Source organism: Sorex araneus, chromosome X (assembly GCF_027595985.1).
Source record: "Sorex araneus isolate mSorAra2 chromosome X, mSorAra2.pri, whole genome shotgun sequence".
Taxonomy (NCBI): Eukaryota; Metazoa; Chordata; class Mammalia; order Eulipotyphla; family Soricidae; genus Sorex; species Sorex araneus.
In genome coordinates, this window is record NC_073313.1 from 36,977,341 (window position 1) to 36,998,610 (window position 21,270).

General features: G+C 40.9%; 1 protein-coding gene across 1 annotated transcript in view; it reads left to right on the forward strand.

Moving 5' to 3' along the window:
* CFAP47 (cilia and flagella associated protein 47) overlaps window positions 1-21,270 on the forward strand; it is a 489,064-nt gene that overhangs the window by 27,663 nt on the left and 440,131 nt on the right. The window contains exons 7-11 of the mRNA XM_055121064.1: window positions 2,694-2,854; window positions 4,608-4,735; window positions 7,529-7,764; window positions 16,270-16,459; window positions 17,749-17,962. Of these exons, the coding sequence (XP_054977039.1) occupies window positions 2,694-2,854; window positions 4,608-4,735; window positions 7,529-7,764; window positions 16,270-16,459; window positions 17,749-17,962 (929 nt within the window). The remainder of the gene's footprint in view (window positions 1-2,693; window positions 2,855-4,607; window positions 4,736-7,528; window positions 7,765-16,269; window positions 16,460-17,748; window positions 17,963-21,270) is intronic.

Below are 21,270 nucleotides of genomic sequence, written 5' to 3' on the forward strand. Positions count from 1 at the left end.
TTTCCAGTTGTTTGATTTGGTTCTCCGCGTCTGTATGTGATTAGTTTCTATCTTCACTGCATTGTGGTCTGAAAAAATAGTTGATACAATTTCTATCTTCTTGATTCTATTGAGATATGTTTTGTGACCCAGCACATGGTCTACTTTAGAAAATGTTCCATGTGCACCGGAAAAGAATGTGTATTCTTTCTTTTTGGGGTGTAAGGCCCTGTATAGATCTGTTAGCCCTCTCTCTTCTATTTCTTCCTTCAGAGCCAGTGTTTCCTTGTTGAGTTTTGTTCTTGTTGATCTATCCAGACATGACAAGGCAGTGTTAAAATCTCTGACTACTATTGTATCGCTGGTGATGTCTTCCTAAAAATCTGTTAGCAGTTGTTTTAAGTATTTAGCTGGTCCCTCATTAGGTGCATATACATTTAAGAGTGTGATTTCTTCCTGTTTTACATAACACTTGATAAATAGAAAGTGGCCTTCTCTGTCCTTTCTGATCCTTTTCAACCTGAAATTTATGTTGTTGGATACTAGTATGGCCACTCCAGCTTTTTTGAGGGAGTTGTTTGCTTGCAAGATTGTTTTTCCATCTGTTAACTTTGAGTCTGTGTTTTTTTCTGATTGTTTAGATGTATTCTTTGTAGGAAGCAGAACATTGGTTTCAGTTTCTGGATCCATTTTTCCACTCTGTGTCTTTTCATAGACCATTAGACCATTGACACAGAGAGCGATTATTGCCATGGGGTTTTAAGCCATCTTTCTATAAGGGTTTGTTGCTCTTATGGGTGTTTTCTTTCTTGTCTTACAGGAGACCTTTTAGTCCTTGTTTCAAGCTTGGTTTTGAGTTTATGAAGTTCCTGAGCTGTAGTTTATCTATAAAATGATGTATTGTTCCATCGAGTTTGAGTGAAAGTTTGGCTGGATAAAGTATTCTTGGTGAGGCATTCATTTCATTGAGTTTTTTCACTATATCTCACCATTGTCTTTGGTCTTGGAGCATTTCCTCTGATTGGTCTGCTGTAATTCTAAGGGGTGCTCCTTTCTATGTGATTTCTTTCTTTGGCCTTGCTGTTTGCAGTATTGCTTCTCTATGTGTGGCATCCATCATTCTGACTATGATATGCCTTGGAGTGTTTTTATTAGGATTCATTTTGCTCGCTCCCTTCTGGCTTCTTGGATCTGGATGTTTGCGTTCTCTAAGTCTGGGAACTTTTCAGCAATGATTTCTTTAACTGTGGTTTTTTTCATTGGGCTTGGCTCCCTGTCCTTCTGGTACTCGGATGATTCTAATGTTGTTCCTCTTGGAGTCATCTCCTAGGTCTCTGATTTGCCTTAGAGCTTTTTTGAAGTCTCTTCCCATTGTTTGTTGTTGCCTGTATGATTTCTGCTACTTGTCTTCAAGTTTGCTGATTCTGTCTTTGGCCGTAGACATTCTACTGTTGAGGGCACTTATTGAGTTTTTAAGTTTATCTATAGAATCATTCATTTGTGACATTTCTTTTTATAGTTTTCTTATTTCTGCTTTCATTTCTTCCTCTATTTTCTCAGCTAGCCGTTTCCCCATTTCTTTCACTTCTTCCTTTAATTTTCTGTATGACTGTTCCAACTTGAACATCCTCAGCATTTCATCTCGGAATTCTTTTTGGAGAGATCATATTTGTTTGTACCCCCCGTTGAGGATTCAGGACTCTTTTCTTCCTCCTCTACTTGTAGTGGAGATTTGCGCTGTTTCTTCATGTTGTGTATCTATAGAGGTAAAACATTTAAGTTCACTGCACTGTTCCCTCTTATTGCAGAAAGAGTTCTGAATAAGATCAACGGTGGTCAACCTTCTCCTCGTTTAGAGTACATCTTTCCTCTTGGTCATTATTCTGTGCCTTATGATAGGCATCTAGTGCAGCATTGGAGTAGATGTTATTTCCTATTGGGCTTTATGCAACTTCTTGAATACACTTGTTTTTTGTTGGAATTGAAGTCGGCCAGAAGATTGTTGTCTTATTGTGTTTGAGGTAGCCAGAACGCTTTCCACCAAATTAGATAATTAAAGTTGGGATGGGAATTGAGAGTGCTGGGAATGGAGAATGTAACTACGGCTCCACAGGAGGCCACGCCCACTTTTATGAGGCCACACCATTTCAGTGGAGGCCACACCCCCAGCCAGTCCCGTGTTAATATCCACTCCACAGACATATATGCTCACTGCCGGTATGGTCCTGGTAGGAGGCTTTGGGGATCGCAGGGCTGGACGGGAATGGAGCACTCGGCGATTCACAGACCTGATGAAGGGACCGTCGATGATGACGCAGGCAGGTGCAGAGGGCACAGGGGAGGGCAAGTACCCACTGCCGGGATGGTCCTGGCAGGAGGATTTGGGGAGCGCTGGGCTCATTTCTCTGTCTTCTAGACTAGAAGTTCTCCAAACTTACTTGACTTGTCACCCACTTTTCAGAAAAAGTTAAAATCATTCAGTGCTTTCTCTTCCTCTCTCCCACCCCTTAATTGCTATTTAAATAAACAGAAATTGTTTCCAATAGAACCCCAGTCTGCTACCCAACTTACCATAGGTCATTCTGGGGTAGTGTTGCTTGCTGTGAGAAACTCTTCTAGACTGACATTTTAATAGTTATTTTAGGAACTCCCCTTAAAAATATATTTCATTGGTTTTTCCCTAATATTCTTTTATTTATAATTTTCTGTTACAGGCTACAAATATTCGACAAAGGACTGATGTTGTTTTAAATAATCTCAGTTACTTGAGCAAAATAAGAAATATAGATGTTTCCAATTTTATCACCTGTATTCCTAATGAAGGGAAGTTGCAACCTTATGAAAAGGTTCAGCTTACATTCTGTTTCAGCCCAAAGTAAGCACAAGTTATTTCCATTGTGATGTTATTGGAAAGTATATTAAGTGTATATTCATGAAATTGATTTTATTTTATTTTATTTTATTTTTTTTTGCTTTTTGGGTCACACCCAGCAATGCACAGGGGTTACTCCTGGCTTTTCACTCAGGAATTACTCCTGGCGGTGCTTGGGGGACCATATGGGATGCCGGGGATCGAACCCAGGTCGGTCGCGTGCAAGGCAAACGCCCTACCCGCTGTGCTATCACTCCGGCCCCGAAATTGATTTTAATAATAAAGCTTGTCACAGAGCTCCAATTACTGTAGAGATAGCACAGTAGGGTTTTTGTCTTGCACGCGGCTGACCTGGGTTTGATTCCTTCGTCCCTCTCGGAGAGCCAGGTAAGCTACCGATAGTATCTGCCTGTATGGCAGAGTCTGGCAAGTTACTCGTGGTGTATTCGATATGCCAAAAACAGTAACAAGAAGTCTCACAATGGAGACATTACTAGTGTCCGCTTGAGCAAATCGATGAACAACGGATGAACAATGGACGACAGTGCTACAGTGCTAGAGTTACAATTCTGACCACATTTGAGTGGTCACAGTGTGTGGCAATAATTGATCCAGTTGTACATATGTTTGCAACAGGGCAATGTTCAATGTTCTCTGTGTTGTAACACAGTATACTTGGTAATACCGAATATCTATTGAAGAATCAATTGTATTTTAATTCATAGAGGGTAATAATAAATTTGTTTAATTATATAATCTACAGTTACTCTGTGAGTCATTGCTTAAAAGAGGAAATTACTTGGTATATCTGTAATATTCTTTGGAATATATGATCATTGAAATCCAAGTATTCTTTATGAAAGTCTACTAATGTTGAGTCTAGCTTTAACTCATAGGTATGAGTATGGTTTGAAGTCTATATGAATATATTCTTACTATGCTATTTAAATTTCCTTGGAGTATTTCACATTTGCCTTTTGTGTATATACTTAAATAAATATTGATTGCCAAGATGCAGATCTGCAAGGAAGGTAAGGAAAACCAATGTGGAGGCCTCCAAATTAACCCACCTCCATCTCTGTTCTTCTTTCTTCTTTTTCCCCCACTTTGCTCTCCTTTTTCTTTTTCCTTTCCCCCTTTGCATTCCTTATTGTGCTTCTGTTTGTTCTCTAAATTGCTTGATTTTCTCCAACGAGAGTGTGGTTAACAAGATGAATTTAATTCATGGAGAAGACAGTTCAGAGCCAACCAAGCACTCCTGCCTAGAAAGAATATTCTTTTTTTTTCCTTTTTGGGTCACACTCAGCGATGCACAGGGGTTACTCCTGGCTCATGCACTCAGGAATTACTCCTGGTGGTGCTCGGGGTACCATATGGGATGCTGGGAATCGAACCCAGGTTGGTCACATGCAAGGCAAACTCCCTACCCACTATACTATCGCTCCAGCCCCAAAAGAAAATTCTTTAATAGCAAGTTGCATATGAGCTTATCCTTGATGACTTAGTATGTTTAAATTTTTCTTATCTTATAATGTTGTCATAAACTCATTTTTTGGGGTGTCTTTGAAATTTTTTGGCTGTCTTTTGGCAAGTGTCTATCTGTGGAGTAATTTTGTTAAATGATTACAGTTATATTTTTATTCCTGAACATTCACCTGTTTGCTTAATTTCTTAAAATTGGGTTGATATTCCCTTTCAGAAATTACAAAATATATTATCTGTGTTCTAAAATAACTTGTGATACCATATTTTACAGGCTACTCACTGATGATACTAAAAATTTTGACCCAGCACACAGGCAGGACTATGCTCTCTTTTTGAGATTTGAGTGTGTAGGAAGTAGAGATGGCTATTTGAGAAATGATATCAATAAAGAAATCAAAAGTAAGTGTGAAATGGACATAATCATCAAATATATAGTAATTTTGAATTGTGAAAAAATTTGGGCATCTATATTTATAAAGGTAGTTTCATAAAAGAATATAATTGTTGAATAGAATAAAAATGCAAACATATTAAGAGGCCTTAACACATCTGTGGCATATTAAGAAGTCAAATTCATAATTAATTAATTATTTTCCAAGGGATAATTTATTTTAACTCAGTATAGAATATTGGTACAGATTTTATTTTATTTTTTTTTTACATTTTACATTTCAAAGATGAGAGCGGGCATGCTCAGGGTGGTATGGCCATAGGACTGGAGCGATAGCACAGCGGGAAGGGCGTTTGCCTTGCATGTGGCCGACTAGGGTTCGATTCCTCTGTCCCTCTCGGAGAACCCGGTAAGCTACTGAGAGTATCCCACCCGCACGGCAGAGCCTGGCAAGCTACCTCTGGCGCATTCGACATGCTAAAACCAGTAACAAATCTCACAATGGAGATGTTACTGGTGCCAGCTCGAGCAAATCAATGAACAACGGGAAGACAGTGCTACAGTGCAGTGCTACATTTCAAAGAGTGAGTTTAAATGAAGAGATGTCAGTTTCAAAAATAAAAGGCAAATTTTAAATGTAAATCAGTGGTTGGACACTGATGTGGAAAGCTCTGAGTTCAGTCCCCAGCACCACACACCCACACCCACACCAGCACAGATATATCAGATAAATACAATGATTTGGTGTGTAAGTAATGAAAAGGGGGGGAAAATCTACCCAAATTTCTTTTCCTCTGTACATGTAGGTTTTATCTTTCAGATTGGTTTTATGGGAACAACAAACAAATTCCATTTCCATCTCTACTAGATGTCAACTTTCTTATAGTCTACATTTAGCAGCAGTCAGAGAACAAGACCTTGAATTCTAGTAAACAGTGCTCTAAACTGTCATAGGCTATTCATAATTTTATATGCTCTGAAGGTCACATGTTGAAATGGCATCATACTGTCTGCATGGGCACAGTATTGGATGGGTTTCAGTGAGGAAAAATGGGGTAAGACTTGGAGTTCAGGTTAGCAAGACAGATCAAAGAGAAAATAACATTATTGACAGATGAAAGATCAAATCGAGGAAAATGAGGCATGACAAGAGTTTAGAAGGTTTCAGTGTCAGTCTGAATGAGATAATTGAGCAAGAAGTGTGTCAGTATTTATACATTGAGCAGTCACTCTGTGCCCAGAAGGAATGGATCACTCTCCTAGTATACATGGAATGATTTCTCTACTAATTATAAATATAACATTTGTTCTAGGCTAGCAAATTAGTCTAGAATGACCGCTGAAGGAGAGACTAGTATTGTCTTAAAATAATAAGCACATTGGTGAAGAAATAGAATCTATTTCTTTGTATTCTACTTACATTGACCTGTCTGTAAAACTTCTCTTCATTGATTTATAACCTATAATTAATATTTTACCTTTCGTGTTAACGATCACGAAATCCTGTTAATCATCGATTTCTCGAGCGGGCTCAGTAACCTCTCATTCGTCCTTTCCCTGAGATCTTAGAAGTCTCTCTTGACTCGGCCCTCCCAACGATGTCGCACTGGGGGCTCTTTCAGGGTCAGAGGAATTGTGTTATCTTTAAAATTTTGTGCTTATATTACTACCTAGCTTATATTTGACTGTCTAGTATTTTAGCCACCTTTTTCCATGTACACTTAAACCTCTTGGCCCATTTCTCTTTAGGCTGAACAGAAAATCTCACACTTAGTAGTTTTCACCCTTATTCTAACTCTGATTCTTCAGCTGAGAAACTAATAATAGCAGAAAAGCAAACCTTTCATAATCACTAACCTCAAGTGGGTCCTTTAAGAAGTGTGACACTTCATTGCATTCCACAATATGAAATTAATACCACACAACTTTTCCAATCCTTCTTCCTTTGTCTTCAATCTAAGTTATTTTTATTTTTATAGTTTTTTTCACTCTTAAGTTATTAAGTATGTTAAGTGACCCAGTTGACATTTTCCACTTGGCTGTCTCTGAGGCATCTTAAAACTCATACGTCCAAAGCAAAACTTCTGGTTTCCCCATAACCAGTCCTTGCCAATCTCATCTTTCAAGAAATGGCTATTTCAGTGGCTCAGGACAAAAATCATAAGCATCACTACTAGCACATGTGTTCAGCATCCCATTTTACATCTAATCAACCAATTTTCTTAACTCTGGCCTCCAAAAGGGATCTAAAATCCAACCATTTTTCACTATTTTTTCTACTGTTTTTCCGTAGCCATATTGAGCGTTTTCTGAATATATCAAAGAAAACCCTACACTAGAGCCATCGTATTTGTTTTCCTCTCTGTCTAAATATACTTCCTGACTTTTCTAATGATTTTCTTCTAGAGTCCTTTTATACTTTTGGTCAAATGTCTCCCTAACAGAGACTCCTTTGAGGACTTCCCCATAAAGAAATAGCCCTGAGACACTATGGCTGGTCTTCTACTAATTTCCTGTCCAACTGTTATCTCTGAGTTTTTTTTTAATGTCTGTGTCACCTCTTTTAAATATCAAGCCCATGAGAGCATCTGTCTTGTCAGTTTTCTTCACTGGTGTATCCCCAAGGGCTAGAAGACTCTCTAGCACAGAGAAGACAGTTGATGATTTTGTTGAATACAAGATTGATTGGGCTTCCCAAGTCTTCCCAGGTTTATCAGATGGGGGACTATTTAGACTGAGCAAATTCATCCTGGATTCCCAAAACCACTTGCCATGTTAAATAGTTATTATTTCTCTTACAGGTGATCAGTATAATCGAGTGGAATTAGCGCTGACAGGCACGGGACTTCCTGTCTTACTACAATTCATTCCAGGAAAAGTCTTTACTTTTCAGCCTTGTTTAATCGGCGGCCATTCAGACATGATATGTACTATGCACAATCATTCCAGGTCACTTCCTGTATCCTACCAGTTTAAGAAAGCTGCTCATTTTAAAATTAACCCTAAAAAGGGCAAGATTGATGAAGGATGTAACCAGGTAAGATAATCAGCCATATACTTACAGTATTTTACGGTTTGCTAAAATGCCATGCTGAGGATTAAAAACTACCACCGATGTTTGTTTTATCTCTTCTGTGACCCTACTTGTGAATAATTCTGTATCGACATTCATACCGAGTTCATAGTTATTTTTTCATTGCTGTTCACGTGCCAGGCTAGGTACTTGACACTGTAGGAAATGTAAAGAGCTACAAAAGATACTTAATGCCTCGAAGATTCTTTTATCTTGAGAGTGTTTATCTTTATGGCCCGCAGGCTGTCCTGCACACATAACTGTCCCACAGTGTGGACTCCCCCAGCCCTGGAGTCCTGGAATCCTATCTGGGGCAGTGAAACTCAGGTGGGAAGCCCCCTGAACCAGCAGCTGCCAGTAGCAGCGAAAGGCGTAAAGGAGATGGGAGCCAGGTGCTCATCCCAGTTCCAGGGATGCTAAGGGATGTGCAAACTGCTTTGGGTCCAACAGCCAGACTGAAGGTTGACCAAACTGGGGGCAGCACATATGGGGGAAATGTGGAAGTCCAGTGCTCTGGGTAGAGGGTGTAACCCAGGTGTGTCTGCCCTAGTGGCAACTCACCAAGACCGGGGAGAGAGGGTTGATACTTTTCTCACCGTGGGACACAGATCTTACCGCCCTGGGAGGTGAGGTGGTCAGGGGGAAACAGGCACTGTGGTCTCGAGTTACTGTTGCTGAGGGATGCAGCCTTAGCCTTTTAGAAGCATGGATCTCTGCCCCCTCCCCGCCCCTTTCCTTAGACCTGAAGAGGCAAGATGCTTGTCACGGGCAAGCCTGGGACTTCAGATCACAGTGAGGGTTGCTGGGGCCAGGTAGGGGCATGTCAGGAGGTTTTTATCCCCAGATGAACCCGCACCAAGTGGGAAGGATGTTTTCTGTGAATTGAAATGATTTTTATTCCTTACTTCATACTGGATGGACTTTATGTCCTTTTCTCACCTAATTGTCCTGCCCAGAACCTGCTGTCTAACGTTAAATAGAAGTGAAAAGAGGGCTCTCCGCCCAGACGAGCTCCGGAGCAGCCGCACACGAAACGGCTCCTCTGCCCCTTACAGACTATGATCCTGGAGGGCTACTAAGTACTTTTGGCACCCAGCGGCTTCTTATAGAAATGCATCTAGGCTGTGAACTGAGCTACAACCCCATGCCGCCCCGGGTGGGGAAGGTTTTTCTCTCTCGACTTTTTCTTTTGGTGGGGGGAGTAGCAGCAGTGTCAGCGGCACCCACGTGGTGACCACCGTCTTCTAGAACCCACTACCCAGAGGTACGAGCTTGCAGTGACATGAGGCACAGGAGATCTTGGGATGGGGGTGTTACCGGCACGCTCTTAGCCCAGAGAAGATCTGGAGCAGCTGCACACGAAATTGTGAACTGAGCTAAAACATCAGGATTCCAAAACCAATCCAAAAAGACAGTGGCCGCACGAGCTCATATATTCTTCATTCTCAGCAATGGAAAACAAATTATCAAATGATGCCTTTTCAGCAGGTTTGATTGTTGGGGGAAAATTCTAAATAAATAATAGGTTTTTTTTTGAGATATTGAATGTATTCTATGTATAGAGAGAATACAGTGAAGATCATTAGCCACACAGGTGGGGGTGGGTGGGAGGGAGGTATACTGGGGTTCTTGGTGGTGGACCATGTGCACTGGTGAAGGGATGGGGGTCTGATCATTGAGTCACTGAGACTTGAACCGGAAAGCTTTGTAACTTTCATGGTGATTCAATAAAAAAATAAAAGAAAGAAGTGAAAAGAGGGTATTTGTCTATTCCGAGTTTAGAGGGGAAAATGCCTTTCATCATTAAGTACGATGTTAGCTGTGGGTGTTTTATAGGTTGCCCTCATAAACTTCTGAAACTTCTATTTCAAATTTTCCCAGTGTTCTTATTATGGTATTGCAATGTATTTTTCTCATGTTTTAGTATTTATTAAAAGGATCACATGGATTTTTGTGCTTTATTAAGCTGGACAGTTGCTTTGGTAGATACTTAGATATTTAAGCTGTCACACTTGTATATCAGAAACAATCTGTGTTGCTCAATTCAGTTTGATTGTATTTGGTTGAGGAGTTTTGCACATATATTTATAAAGGACACGTCTATAGTTCTTATTGGTGTTGTTTGTTCATATTTTAGGCCCATGCATGGCATTGTTCAGTGCTTTCTTCTCTGTGCTTAGGGATCACTCCTGGTGGTGGGATCGCCCTGGTTTGGCTGCATGCAAGGCAAGCACCCTACCTACTGTACTCTTTCTGTCTGGTAGACAGAATACCCCGTCTGTAGGTTTTTATTTGTTTTTGGCTTTCACATTAGAGCAACATTGGCATAATTGAATTGTAAAGGATTTTTCCTTTTTGATTTTTAGAATAGTTTCTGAAGGACTCATTTATTGAACTCTTTACATGTTCAATAAAATTTACCATCAGAGTCATCGGTTCTTTATATTTTTTAAATTCTATCCTAGAGATTATCAAAATTTTTTTCTCTTATTTTTTTTTTCTTTTTTTTTTTTTTTTTAAATAATTTTATTGAATCACCATGTGGAGGGTTACATAGTTCTCAGGATTATGTCGGTTATACAATTCTCAAACACCCTTCCCTTTACCAGTGCCCATCTCCCATCACCAACCCCCCCAGTATACCTGCCACCCCCTCCCACCTCCCCAGTCCCCACCCTTGTACATGATAAGTTCCACTTCGTTTATGCCTTATCTCGATTACATTCCATGTTTCAACACACAACTCACTACCGTTGTTGGGGTTTCCCCCAAAAAAGGAAAGCAGTCCTATTGCCAAGGAGGCATTTGATAGTTCTCCACTGCTAAGAATATAGAGATATTAAGTCCCGCTGTTTGTTACATAACTTTTCTTTTTCCCCCTTGCCCCGCGCCACCGAGTTCACGCCTGTTTGGTAATCGCCACGCTGCCTGACAAGGGAAAAAAAACCGAAAAGGATGGTTATTTCCCGTCATCGGCAGGCGTGGGGCTCTGGCTTAGTTGATAGACTAGTAGAGTTTCTGCAAGCAGTTTCTGGAACCGAAGGGCTTGCGCTGGTATCGGCTCCGGCTCGAGATTCCACCAGCGTCCCACTGTTCCATGTACATAATTTTTCCCCTTATATCCCATTCCCACGCCACCAGGTCTGTTTGCTTAATGGACATCACACTATGTTTGACACCACGCCGCCTTTCTTCCCGAGAAAGAAGGATATTTCTTCTCAGCCGGCGTGGGGATATAGCTTAGTTCAGTCTAGAGAGATGGCTACCACTTTGATTGCCTTCAATATTTCAGCAACAGACTTACTATTCTTGTTAGGATCTCCCACAAAAGTCCGACCCATTAAAAAGGGACATATTACATATTGCTGATGCTAAGATGACCGCGGCCGCGCGGTTTTGGGTTTCTGTATAAAGTCCAGGGAAAGTACAACCAGAAATATCACTACAAACTTTTACCCTTTTATGGTGCTCATAAGATGGAGAAGCCTAAAGAGAGGCTCGGCGTCTCCATTTTGCGCTCAGGAAAACCGCGGATCCTGCGCTGTGCTCAGGGGGGAGGTGTGGAGAGAGAGAGAGGTTAAAAGAATTGGGGGATGCCCGGCTCCCACTGTTTCAGCGCACCGTGGGGTCTCTGGTCCCATGCCGGAATTAGTTCAGTGGGCTGTTTGGAGTCCAAGAGCGCTTCCTTGGGCTCTTCCATCATGCTCGCTCCGCAGCAGGGTCCAAAGGGAAGCGCACGTGGGGGAGGTGGGTTTAAGTATCTATCTGCTGTGGGCGGGGGTCGCCGCCCCCGCCCCCTGGGGCCTCCCGCAAGCGCGCGCGCCTCCCGTTTCAGCTGGGTCGCCGTCACCATTTTGCGCTCAGGAAAACCGCGGATCCTGCGCTGTGCTCAGGGGGGAGGTGTGGAGAGAGAGAGAGGTTAAAAGAATTGGGGGATGCCCGGCTCCCACTGTTTCAGCGCACCGTGGGGTCTCTGGTCCCCTGCCGGAATTAGTTCAGTGGGCTGTTCGGAGTCCAAGAGCGCTTCCTTGGGCTCTTCCATCATGCTCGCTCCGCAGCAGGGTCCAAAGGGAAATTTTTTTCTCTTAGAATCAGTTTAAGATTTCAACTTTCTAGAAATTTTTTCCATATAGTTGAGGTTATTTAATTTGTTGGCGTACAGGGGCTGGAGCGATAGCACAGCGGGTAGGGCATTTGCCTTGCACGCGGCTGACCCGGGTTCGATTCCCAGCATCCCATATAGTTCCCTGAGCACCGCCGGAAGTAATTCCTGAGTGCAGAGCCAGGAGTATCCCCCGTGCATCGCCAGGTGTGACCCAAAAAGAAAAAAAATGTTGGTATACAGTTGTTCGTTGTATTCCTTATATTGATATAAAACTGATAGGGATGATCTTGCAATTTCGATGTTAGTATACTGAATTCTCTTTTTGCTTGGTGATCCTAGCTCCAGATTTTACATCACCGATTTGCTTGAGCGGGCACCAGTAACGTCTCTCATTGAGAGACTTATTGTTACTGTTTTTGGCATATCCAATACGCATGGGTAGCTTGCCAGGCTCTGCCGCGTGGGCGCAATACTCTTGGTAGCTTGCCGGGCTCTCCAAGAGGGACGGAGGAATCGAACTCGGGTCGACTGTGTGAAAGGCGAACGCCCAACCACTGTGCTATTGCTCCAGCCCACAGATTTTACATCATTGTTAATAATTTTAAATACATAATTTCAAGTGTGTTGATATTTCCTGACTTTTCACTTCTCTATTCCATCTCTTCCTGTTTTCGTCATCACTGTTTCTTTCTTCTGCTCACTTTGGATTTACTTTGGTTTTTGTTTTCCTAAGGTAGAAGTTTAGGTTATTGATTAAATGTTTTTTGTTTTTAGAATATAGGTACATTGCAGTGAATTTACTCATTGCTTTTGCTACATTTTATATGTGTTGGTATTATTTTGTGCTTTAATTTTCTTTAATCTTGATCTATTTTCTAATTTCTCTCTGGCCCATTCTTTGCATCTTAATTTGTGAGTTACTTACATTCTCTCTTCATTTCTTTTAAATATTTATATGCTTTATTAATATTCTCTATTTTGTGAGATCCTACTTTCATACCTTAATTCTTTAGATGTATTTTTCTATAGTTTAAAAAATATATAGGGGCTGGAGCGATAGCACAGTGGGTAGGGCATTTGCCTTGCACGAGGCTGACCCACGTTCGATTCCCAGCATCCCATACGGTCCCCTGAGCACCTCCAGGAGTTAATTCCTGAGTTCACAGCCAGGACTAAGCCCTGTGCATTGCTGGGTGTAAGCCAAAAATAAAATATAATAAAATAAAAATATATATAGTATCAAATTTATCAATGTTGTCTGAGAAGTGTTTCTGGTAGACAGAACCAGCTCTGCAGCTGAGACTCTCCAGAAGGGGCCCTTAGGCGTTCTTAGCATTGTTTTGGAGGCCCCACCTCCCAAATAAAGAGAAACTCACAAAACAACAGACAAGGCCCCTGAGCATTACCTGGACAGATCTCTGAGCACAGAGCCAGGAGTAAGACCTGAGCAGTGCCTGGTGTGGCCCAAACCTTCCAGATAATAACAACAAACAGCAATGATAGAAACTCCTGGGGACAATCTTATTTTCAGAGCTGTCAAATTACATTATTTTAAATCTCAAGATTCCACTATTTGGCAGTATCCAAATATATATTGGAAGCTATGATCAAAACACCAGAAAAAATGCAGTAGTTTCTGTTCGTTATTTTGTTTTTGGGCTGGAGCGATAGCACAGTGGTTGGGCATTCGCCTTTCATGCGGCCGACCCGAATTCGATTCCTCCGCCCCTCTCGGAGAGCCCGGCAAGCTACCGAGAGTATCGAGCCCGCACGGCAGAGCCTGGCAAGCTACCCGTGCGTATTGGATATGCCAAAAACAGTAACAACAAGTCTCTCAATGAGAGAGGTTACTGGTGCCCGCTCGAACAAATTGATGAGTAACGGGAAGACAGCTTGTGCCATTTTGTTTTTGTAATGACTTGCTGGACTAATTCTGCAAAATTTGACTTCATTGTTCTGTGTGGCCAGTCAAGAAGCTGCTCAGTTAATCCAGTGATCAGCTAAAGATTGAAGTGAGTTTCTTTTGATTTGCAGTGGTGGTGGTGGTGGGTCTCCAAAACAATGCAAAGAAAATGAAAGCGCCTGAGGCCCTGCTATGGCAGTGGTGCTGCTCTAATGCTCTCACCCGCTGTGGTGCTTGGAACCTCGGTGCTACATCCAACAGTGCTCAGGGAACTCCAAGGCTGTACCCACTGATGCTCAAGAGCTTATGTGGTAGTGGGAATCAAATAGGTCAGTCGCATGCAAAGCCTGTGTCTCAATCCCTCTACTATATCTCTGGCTTCAGCCCCAAGCTTTTCTTTATTTCCTTGAATTCATGTTTCAAACCCTTTACTGAAAGCCTCCATATACATTTATTGAATCGGGCAAACCTTCAATGATCTGAAAGGTCGTTTGCAATTCTTGGCCTTTCATTCCTTGCTTGTATGGAGTCTCAAAGTCAGCCAGTGATGGGATAGTAGAATTCTGTTAACTCTTTCCCGGCATATGCATTTGCCTGCACAATCTGTGTCAGTCTTGAAATACTCTTTCTGAATATTTGTGTTTTGTTATTCTTGTTTATTTTTTTTTGCCTCTTATTTATTAGCCTTTAAATGAGTGAAAATAGTCCTTCATGTTCTTACCTTCAGAAGTTGATTTTTTTTTCTGGTTGGGAGAGGGGGTGGGGCGGGGAGGAAAGAGAAAACCTGAGAAGAGAGTTGTTTATATGGAGTGCGTGATGAAACAGGTAAAGTGAAGGCAGGTCCTAATAATCATCTTCTCAGTTGGTTTCCAGACAGAATAAATACGGACAGTTGTTTCGGGATAGGGCTTTTGGAGAACTCCCAAACCCTTTCCTCTCCCTTGCTCTCTGCTAGGTTAATGATTATCACGGTTAACCTGGTAATATGGCTATGGTTTTGTTTGTTTGTTTTTTTGGTTTGGCTAGACCTGGCAGTGCACAGGGCTTACTCCCGGCTCTGTACTCAGGGCTAACCACTGGTGGTGCTCAGGGGACCATACGGTGTGCCAGGGATTGAACCTGGGTGGCTGTCTGTGTACAACGCAAGCACCCATCCCACTGTACTATTGCTTTGGTCCTATATTGTTATTCAAGTAGGAAAGAGGATGATGGATCATAGCAACAGAAATTGCTAGAAAGCCTGTTTTCTTTAGAGCTGAACTATTTCTTCCTGAATAAATATTGCTTGGATTTTTGCAAACAATGAAGTATTTTTCAAATATCTGAATAGATGATTTTGACAGATTTCTTTGTATTTTCTTTCTATTTCTGAGGGAATAGATTTTTGGAGGTTCTTAATTTGAGATTCTGGAACTGCTGCAGTGCATTTCCTTGAACAGGGTTGTATCCTGGCGGGGTTTGGGAAATTGGGACCATCTGTGCTGCTGGGAATTGAACCCAGGTCGGCTGCATGGAGGCATACACCCTACCTGTTGTAATCTTTCTCCAGCCCCTTCCCTCCTGCCCTCCTGCCCTCCCTTCCCTCTTTCTTTCTTTCTTTCTTTCTTTCTTTCTTTCTTTCTTTCTTTCTTTCTTTCTTTCTTTCTTTCTTTCTTTCTTTCTTTCTTTCTTTCTTTCTTTCTTTCTTTCTTTCTTGCTTTTCTTCCTCTCCTTCCTTCCTTCCTTCCTTCCTTCCTTCCTTCCTTCCTTCCTTCCTTCCTTCCTTCCTTCCTTCCTTCCTTCCTTCCTTCCTTCCTTCCTTCCTTCCTTCCTTCCTTCCTTCCTTCCTTCCTTCCTTCCTTCCATCACACCAGGCAATGCTCATGGGTTAATCCTGGCTCTGCACTCAGGAATTACTCCTGGTGCTGCTTTGGAGACCATATGAGATGCCACAGATTGAACCTAGGTTGGCCGCGTGCAAGGCGAATGCCCTATCCACTGTGCTATTGCTCCGATGCCTCTCCAGCCCCTCTTATGCATAGTTTTTTTTTTTAAGTTTACTTTTATTTGTTCCCTAACTACATACTGGTTTCTGATTTCATTTGGACTGTTGTAACAAAGACACCACAGACTACATAGTTGATCAACTATAGACATTTATTTCTCAACAGAGAATGGAAGTCTGAAATCAGTGTGTCAATATGGTTACTGAGGGCCCTTTCCCCTGGTTGCATACTTTTAGTACTTTCACGTGGTGGAGGGGGTTAGGGAACTCTAGGAGGCTTGTTTTGTGCGTGCAAATCTCACTTAGGATTCATTAATTTCCTATCCTAATCACCTCCCAAGGCTCCATCTCCTAATTCCATTATATTGGGTACTAACTTATCAATTTGTGTATATGTGTTGGGGCTTTGGAAACCTATACAAAGATTCAGCTTATTGTAATTGGATACTTTTCCTTTTTTTTTTTTTTAAAAAAAAGGTAGTGACATGTTCTTTTATTCCACATCAAATTGGAATCTTTAAAGTGAAGCAAATCATAGAGATTATTGGCTTAGTGGCAAATGAAGATTTCCAGTCTACAACACTGAAACCTTTCCATGAAATGAATTTGTATTTCAACAGTGTCTGTAAACCTTCTACCACAGAAGTTGTAATGGCAATTAATCCTGGTAAGTTATTATAGGGGCTGAAGCAATAGTACAGCAGGTAGGGCTATTGCCTTGTACGAGGCCAACCTGGGTTTGATTCCTCTGCCTTTCTCGGAGAGCCCAGCAAGCTACTGAGAGTATCTCACCCGCACGGCAGAGCCTGGCAAGCTACCCATGGTGTATTCGATATGCCAAAAACAGTAGCAATAACTCTCACAATGGAGACGTTACTGGTGCCCGCTTGAGCAAATCGATGAGCAATGGAATGACAGTGATAGTGAAGTTATTATATAAGCTTTTTGAAATTTTTTTATTGTTGATATATGGAATTATTGTATATGCTAGTTCGCTATATTAAATATATTTATATATAAGTTTATACATTACATATGTATATATATCTATTTATACAATATGGTCTCATTTTAATGGTTTTAAACTTTTGTATGTATGAAAATCACTTGGAAGACTTCTTAAAACAGATTTCACTGGTCTATATTCCAATATAAAAGATTAAGTATGTCTTTGTCAAATATTTGCGTTCTAACCTATTCTGATAGATGTTAATGTTGCATTTTGAGGCTCATTCTTTGAATAAGACTGATTTAGTGCTCTATAAAATGTATTAAATATTTTGATGATTTTATATTCCATTTATTTATTTATTTATTTTTGGGTCACAGCCGGCAATGCACAGGGGTTACTCCTGGCTTTGCACTCAGGAATTACTCCTGGCATTGTTCTGCCATATGGGATGCTTGGATTCGAACCCGGGTCAGCCACGTGCAGGGCAAACGTCCTACCTGTTCTACTATCAATCCAGCACCCACTCATTTGTTTTTTGTATTCTATAATGTAATTTATAATTTTAGTTGTATAAAATGTAACAATAAAATAATTTATGATTCTTTTAAAATTCCATAATGTATTTTCACCACTGATTTTCATCACATTGTTGTTGTATCTTCTCTTCAGTTGTGTTTTATTCACCAAATCACCACTAAAAATTGCTAATATTCAGCTTTCTTTAACCTTACAAAAGTTTTTGTCATATGGTCCAACCCAGTCTTTCAGGTCTTATTTTTTATATATGCGTTTGTATTGCTTGTGCACATTGCTTTACTAAATTGTTTTATATAAGTTTATTGGATGAATCATATTGAATTATATTTTCTGACTGTTTAAGTTAGATGAATGGTTTCTTAAGTTAGATGAATAATGTAAAATTAGTAATGTTAGAGTTAATCCATGTATTATAAAACTGAAATTTATTGGAACCATATTTAAACTAAATATTTATTCTATGAAAGGTCTGTCCCCTTTGGTCAGTAATCCTACAGTACGGTATGTGACCAAAGATGTGGTAAACAGGAAGGAATCCACGCGCGCCGCAATGCTTCAGTCAGCTCTGACACCTATTCACGATCATCGTTCTGCTAAGGAGTACTCTGCTAAAGACGCACTGATTGCCTTCCCCAATGATCGAGCTGCAAGTATCAGGCCTGGAGACCACAAAAATTTCAGGTAACATGCTACACTTAAACGTTTGTAAATGCACTTGAATTTTTGAAAAAGACCATGATCAACGTTATATGCAGAGATCTAACAAGTCCCGCTGGAATAAACCAATAAAACTAATAACAGTTATAATTATCATAGTAATAAAATGTTTCCTTTTTTGCATTGGAGAAGATTGTTGTTGATCTATATTTGCTATGTTGTTGAATTCTACTGTATTTGCTTTCTCCAACCTTTTTCATCTCTACTGTATACTTGCAGTTGTTAAACCAGTCAATTACAATTTTAAGGTATTTGTTAAATTATGCTATTGTCTAGAAGAATGATAAAAGTAATCATGTCAGAAAAGCTGGAATCCTCTAAGTAGTCATGTAAGTATGACTGATGGTTTTAATTTTAAGATTGAACTATTTTCCTTTTTTATTTTATTTAAAAGATTTTTATTTAGACGCCATGATTTTCAAAATTGTTTACAATAGGGTTTCAGGCATTTGGTGTTGCCGTCTCCAACCTTACCACCCTTTGACTACATCCCTCAGTCACTGATGCCCAGTTTTTTTTTTTCCTTTTTGCATCAACCGGCGATGTACAGGGGTTAGTCCTGGCTTTGCACTCAGGAATTACTCCTGGTGATGCTCAGGGGACCATATGGGATGCTGGGAATCAGACCCAGGTAGGCCTCATGCAAGGCAAACACCCTACCCGCTGTGCTATTGCTCCAGCCCCTAGAACTGATATTTTTGCCCACCCTGATACTTTTCATTCCTCAAGCATATTACTCATATCACAAATAAGTGAGAAATTAATAAAATGGTGAGGTGTCCAATGACATAAGATTAAAAATTATTTAAATGCGAAGTCATTTATTCTTATTATATCCTTATCATCATCATTATTTTCATTATTTGGCCTTTTGAAAATCTTATTTTCAGTCACCCCAAACACCCCTGTTAGGATCATAAGTAACATTTAAACCTAAACTTAAATGTATTGGACCTCAAAAAAATCAGTATCTTGCTTAAACTTAATGAAAAGATACCTAGAAATCTAGCTGTCTTTATCTTGGCCATTTTCCTAGCAATGAGTTTTACACATTTGAGACTGAAACACCCAATATCATGTAGCCTGCTTCTCCCTCTGGGAGAAAGTGGCAATCTTCTGAGAGTTTCCTGCCCACATGGGACAGCCTTGCAAGCTTCCCATGGTGTATTCTTATGCAAAATCCAGTAACAAGCTGGATCTCATTCCCCTGACCCTGAAGAGCCCCCAGTGCAACATTGTTAGGAGGGCCAAGTCGAGAGAGACTTCTAAGATCTCAGGGAAAGGACGAAATTAGATGTTATTGAGCCCGCCCGAGAAATCGGTGATTAACGGGATTTTCGTGATTTCGTGATTCGTGAGACTGAAACGAGTCCCCTTTCTGATGGCTGTGTTCTGCTAGTTGGTTGTCATGACAGTTGTGTACATGACAGTTTCTGAACTTTCTCCATTTGTTTCTTTACCTATTAAGCGCACTATTATTTATGTGCTCTTTCTTGGAATCGCATTAGAATTACAACCCAGAATTAGCTTGTCATCAAGAACTTAGAACTGCTATACACACTAGCCTCTCTTTTAATATTTGGCAACTACTATTAAATAGAAACATGAAAATCACACAGATGCTATTTTCTCCCTCCCTCCCTCCCTCCCTCCCTCCCTCCCTCCCTCCCTCCCTTCCTTCCTTCCTTCCTTCCTTCCTTCCTTCCTTCCTTCCTTCCTTCCTTCCTTCCTTTCTCCCCTCCCTCTTTTTCCTTCCTTCCTTCCTTCCTTCCTTCCTTCCTTCCTTCCTTCCTTCCTTCCTTCCTTCCTTCCTTCCTTCCTTCCTTCCTTCCTTCCTTCCTTCCTTCCTTCCTTCTTTCCTTCTCTCTCTCTCTCTCCTTTCTTTTTTTCCCTCCCTCCCTCCCTCCCACCCTCCCTCCCTTCCTCCTTCCCTCCCTCCCTCCTTCCCTCCCTCCCTCCCTTTTCTCACCCAGTGGTGCTCAGGGCCTCATCTGGCTCTATAGTCTGACCCTACGCCTGGTGGTGCAGAGGCCCAGTATGTGGCCTTGGGATTTGAACTGTTGTCACCACAGCAGCAGGCTAGGCCTCCGCTTCTGTATGATCTCGCCTGATCCTCAGACTCCATTTAAGTCATTATATAATATAAAGGAAACTAGAAAGGGATCAGGGGCCTGGGGTGATACTTAGCCAACCAGAATGGGTGCTTCAACTCACAGGTCTGAAGATTGGAAGCTGCTCAGCCTTTAAAAATGTTTTTGAAAATTATATTTTTACTTTTTCAACTTATAATGCTGTTAATAATGGTTTTTCATGGGTGCAATGCTAATGCCATGGACCCGTCACCAGTCATCTCCCTTCCCCAAAGACCCTTTCCCCCTCCCTCTCCCCCAGCCCCCAGCTCAATTGTGTGTGTCTCAGTTCCCTCATTGTGTTGCCTTTGAGTATTTGTTGCTGCTTTTCTGTGTCTTTAAGTCCCACATACGAGAGAGACCATTCTGTATCTGCCCCTTTCCTTCTGACTGACTTCACTCAGCATGATACCTTCTAGGTCTCTCCATGTTGCTGCAAATAGCATGATTTTGTTTTTTCTTAGGCTGCTCAGGAATTTTAGTGTCACAGACAACCAGGGCCAGGCCTGGCAGAACTGGGGCCACCGAAGCTCTCTATACCGGGTGGTTCTCAGTAGCCTCTAGGCTCTCACCTTGTAGTTCTCGGAGGACTTGCTGGTGCCAGGACCCAAACTCAGGTCCCAGCCTGCTGAGCATCTCCTCAACCCTTGGAAACGGTTTTTACTGTGTCTGTTTCAGTTCTCTTCTGCTCAGACAGATCTATAGTGAGATCAAATTTATTCATTTAATGTTCACATTTCATTTCTGTGTCAGTCATTATTAATCATTTAGATGTTCTTAGAAAGCTCGACTTTTCACTAACAGTTAAACATTTTATGTTAGATAACAGTATTGAAATAAATATAATTTTTCTCAATTTACAGTTTTACATATGAATAGATAGGAACCTGAATTCAGTTATTTTTGAGCTAGTGATTCATAACTTTAATGAAATATTGTCATGTTTTAAGTTGCCAATAATTATAATTGCTGTTTTTAGTAAATGTTTATCTCGGGTTTTTGAGAAGAAAGTAAGGTAGGAATTTTTGAGAAGAAAGTAAGGTGGGAATTTTTGTTCCGTATTCATTCACGGTTGTGTACCCTGACTAGAACAATGTCATGCATATAGAAGGCACTTAGTGATTTTTTTTCTGAGGGAGTTTT